The sequence below is a fragment of the Phytophthora sojae genome, assembly GCF_000149755.1.
Source record: "Phytophthora sojae unplaced genomic scaffold PHYSOscaffold_22, whole genome shotgun sequence".
In the NCBI taxonomy this organism is placed as follows: domain Eukaryota; phylum Oomycota; class Peronosporomycetes; order Peronosporales; family Peronosporaceae; genus Phytophthora; species Phytophthora sojae.
Window position 1 is genome coordinate 243,992 of NW_009258136.1, and position 4,450 is coordinate 248,441.

General features: G+C 60.2%; 2 protein-coding genes across 2 annotated transcripts; both read right to left on the reverse strand.

The window, feature by feature from the left end:
* Positions 1–2: 2 nt before the first annotated feature.
* On the reverse strand, positions 3–386 carry PHYSODRAFT_384552 (hypothetical protein; the record flags this gene model as incomplete). Its single annotated transcript, XM_009541362.1, has 2 exons — positions 3–48; positions 133–386. Coding segments are annotated over 2 exons (300 nt in total), but the record flags the coding sequence as incomplete, so codon positions are not given.
* A 1,197-nt stretch (positions 387–1,583) lies between these two features.
* On the reverse strand, positions 1,584–1,964 carry PHYSODRAFT_535352 (hypothetical protein; the record flags this gene model as incomplete). Its single annotated transcript, XM_009541363.1, has 2 exons — positions 1,584–1,704; positions 1,741–1,964. The coding sequence occupies 2 exons, from the start codon at positions 1,962–1,964 to the stop codon at positions 1,584–1,586; spliced, it is 345 nt and encodes a 114-aa protein (XP_009539658.1).
* Between the last annotated feature and the right edge of the window lie 2,486 nt (positions 1,965–4,450).

A 4,450-nucleotide genomic window follows, 5' to 3' on the forward strand; every position in this document is an offset into this window, starting at 1 on the left:
TCGCGCAAGGCGCTGGCGATCGTCTGCCTCGCGATGGAGGACTCGCAGCTGCCGCTGGTGCGGTCGGCGAAGGACGCGCATGATGCATGGTCAAGACTCGAGGGACACTTCGAGAAGAAGAGCCTGGCGAACAAGCTCTTTCTTCGTCGACGGTTCTTCACGACAACGATGGACGAAGGTGATGATGTGCTGGAGCACATTAACAAGCTCAAGACGCTGGCGGAACAGCTCGACGCGGTCGGCGCTCCGGTCAGCGAGGACGACTTGGTGATCACGCTTCTTGCCAGTCTGAGCGAGTCGTACCAGTTCCTCATCACGGCGTTGGAATCGCGTTCCGACACGCTGACGTGGGAGCTCGTGACGTCTCGGCTCCTGCACGAGGACATGAAGCGCAAGGAACAAGGTGGCGGTGCTGACGGAACCGCGCACGCTCAAGGTCAAGCGTTCATGACAAGCGACAACGGGAAGCGCAAGGGACGGCAGGCGCAAGCGCAGAGGACGAGCGCCTGTCACTACTGCGGCGAGCACGGACATTGGATAGCCAAGTGTCCGGTGCGGATCCGCGAGAACGGGGAGCGGCAGAGGCCGCAACGAGCGAACGTCGCGCAGGTCGAAGATGACTCTGGCGACTTCCTCTTCTCGGTTGGTGGCGACACGGGTGCCTCCAAGCTGAGCGGCATGTGGCTGGTTGACTCAGGTGCGACGCAGCACATGACGTACTCGAAGGAGTACATGAAGAACTACAAGAAGATCTCTCCGGTGGACGTGCATCTGGCGGACGACGGCGTGGTTCAGGCGGTGGGGAGCGGCGACATCGTGATGTCGATGCAGACACCGCGCGGCATGAAGAAGGGTGTGCTCACGGGTGTGTGGCACATCCCGAAGCTGTCGCGCAACCTGTTCTCCGTCGGCCGCTTCACCAAGGACGTCGGGCCAGTGACCTTCGAGAGCGACGGGTGCTTCGCGGAAACGAAGGGTATCAAGTGGAAGCTCGGCGCTCGCGAAGGCAAAGGGCTGTTCAAGCTCTGCATGACGCCGAGGACGCCTGCTGACGAGGCCAATGCGGCAAGCTCGAAGAATCGCCAAGGGGACACCACGTCGTACCTCTGGCACCTTCGACTTGGTCACATCGGCCATGGTGGTCTCGACGCCATCGTCAAGAAGGGCTACGGCACTGGCATCCCAATGACGTCGGTGAAGCAGTGGGAGGTGTGCGACGGGTGCGCACTCGGCAAGCAAACGCGAGTAAGCTTCATGAAGTCGTCGCCGAACCGTGCGAAGCAAGTGCTGGAAGTGGTCCACAGCGATGTGTGCGGTCCGATGCAGACGGCGACGTTCGGAGGCAAGCGCTACTTCGTCACGTTCATCGACGACAAGTCGCACTTCTGCGTGGTGTACCTGCTACGGAACAAGTCGGAGGTGGCTGCCAAGTTCGCTGCGTTCGTCGCGTTGGCTGAGACGCAGACCGGCAAGCGAGTGAAGGTGCTTCGGAGCGACAACGGCGGCGAGTACACTTCGGGTGCGATGGCCAAGTTGTGTGCGGATCGCGGCATCGAGCAGAAGTTCACGCCGCCATACACGCCTCAGCTCAACGGAGTGGCCGAGCGAATGAATCGGACGCTGGTGGAATGTGCGCGCTGCATGCTGGAGCACGCCGGGTTGTCGAAGGAGTACTGGGGAGAAGCAGTGATGACGGCCACGTTCCTCCGCAACCGGTGTCCGACGCGCGCCATCAGTCACGACAAGTCGCCGCACCACGTTTGGACCGGCAAGAAGCCTTTGCTGGCCAACCTCAAGGTGTTCGGGTGCCACGCGTACGTGCACGTGCCGAAGGAGAAGCGGTCGAAGTTCGACGCTCGGTCGGTGCGCTGTCGTTTCCTCGGGTACTCGGAGCACGAGAAGGCGTATCGGTTTGAGGAGATCGAGAGCGGTCGCGTGTTGGTGAGCCGCGACGCGCAGTTCATGGAGGATGTCTTCGACGGTGGGAGACGCGACTACGCTTCGAAGGAGGTGTTGGTGGGTCTTCCGACAGATGATGATGAAGACACCACGGATGAAGAGACTCAGTCCGGATCAGACGAGAACAGAGAAGAAGCTGCGCGGAATCAAGACTTTGTACCCGGCAGCAAGCGACACCCGCGCACGCAGTCGCTCGAGGAAGCCGTGGAGGTTCCGAGTGCCAAGCGGTATGCGGTGCCGAGACGACAGCAGCCGCTGGACGAGATGTCTGCCGCAGCACAAGAGAAGGAAGACTTCGAGGCTGCGTACGTCGTGGATTCAGTGGGAGAGATGCCGACAACGTTCAAGTCGGCGATGGAATCCAGCGACGCAGACAAGTGGAAAGAGGCGTGCGACTCGGAGGTGGAGTCGCTCCGCAAGAACGAGACGTGGACCCTGGTGCCACTGCCGAAGGGACGCAAGGCGATCGGCTGCAGATGGGTGTTCCGCGTGAAGGAGAACCAGTCTGGAGAGATCGAGCGGTTCAAGGCGCGACTGGTGGCGAAGGGGTTCTCGCAGAAGTACGGCATCGACTACGACGAGACGTTCGCGCCGGTGGCCAAGTTCACGTCGATTCGGGTGTTGCTGAGTCTGGCGGCCAAGTACAAGCTCACAGTGCACCAGATGGATGTGAAGACCGCGTTCCTCAACGGCTTGTTGGACGAGGACATCTACATGGCGCAGCCGGACGGATATGTGGACGGAGATCGACCCGACTACGTGTGCCGGCTCAAGCGTTCGCTGTACGGCCTGAAGCAGTCGCCGCGGATGTGGAACAAGACGATCGACGAGTTCATGTTGAAGCTGGGGTTCAAGAAGTGCGAGTCCGACCACTGCATCTACTTGAAGCGGGACAATCACGACATGAGGTTCGTGGCACTGTACGTGGACGATCTGGTCCTCGCCAGCAGCAGCGACGGGATGCTGAAGGACACGAAGCAGGCGCTGAAGGACACGAAGCAGGCGCTGAGTGACCGGTTCGAGATGACTGACATGGGCCAGCTCAAGTACTTCCTCGGTATGGAGATCGAGCAAGATGTGGCGACTGGGAAGGTGTCGGTGCGGCAGACCAAGTTCGCGAAGGACATTCTCGAGAAGTTCAAGATGGATGAGAGCAACCCTGTGAAGACACCGCAGGATCCGGGTCTGAAGCTGACCAAGGCCATGTGCGAGGGAGGCTGCAAGCACGACGAGACCATGGCGAATGTTCCGTACCGGAACGCCGTGGGCTGCCTCATGTATCTCATGGTGGGGACTCGTCCGGACCTCGCAGCGGCAGTGGGAGTGCTGAGCCAGTTCGCAGCGGACCCATGTCCGACACACTGGCAGGCGCTCAAGAGGGTCTTCCGCTACATCCGAGGCACGAAGACGCACGGCCTCGTGTTTCAAGCGAGCAGCGAGGACGGACTGCAAGGCTACTCGGACGCGGACTGGGCCGGCGACATCGAGTCTCGACGGAGTACGAGCGGCTACGCGTTCATGATGAACGGCGGATGCATCAGCTGGCGAAGCAAGAAGCAGCGCACGGTGGCGCTCTCGTCGACGGAAGCCGAGTACATGGCGCTGTCGGAGGCCACGCAGGAGGCGGTGTGGCTCAAGGTGTTTCTGTGCGAGCTGGGCGAGATGGCGAGCGATGAAGCGGTGAAGATCTACGAGGACAACCAAGGCTCCATCGCGTTGGCCAAGAACCCGGAGTTCCACAAGCGCACCAAGCACATCGACATTCGCTACCACTTCGTGCGCGAGAAGGTGGAAGATGTTGTCAAGACTGATGTGACGACGCCTCGCCAAGCGACCGTGTGACGCGAACGCGTCATCAGTGAGGTCGGCGTGACCTTCACTGTGTTGTACCGCAATCATTCAGGTGATTACGGGACGATGATTACGTCACGGTGATTACGCCAAGATTGTGGGTACAAGATGGGCATCGACGTGGCGTTCTCTGATTGGATAAGGTAACTGTGTATCCAGTAGAGAATCCAGTAGGGTGTACCCAGTAAGAGGTATCCAGTAGCAGGCTTAGAGGTAGCACGCGGTTGCGAACTAAGGACCTGAATCGAATCACTTTGCATTTTGCCAACTACTGCTCAAGTGTTCTTCCTTTTGGTTATGAGCCCAAGCCCCGTCTTCCCTGACCAAGACCCCGACTACGCCTTCGCCATGGACGCCGCCCCGACCGCGACCGCCCGCATCAACAAGTTCGACGGAACCAACTTCCACACATGGAAGTTCAAGATGCAGATGGTGCTGGAGGAGCGCGAACTGTGGGAAGTGACGAGTGGGGAAGTGAAGCTCGAGCAGTGCACGACCGCGGCAGACCAAGCGACGTTTCGCAAGAAGTCGCGCAAGGCGCTGGCGATCGTCTGTCTCGCGTTGGAGGACTCGCAGCTGCCGCTGGTGCGGTCGGCGAAGGACGCGCATGATGCATGGTCAAGACTCGAGGGACACTTCG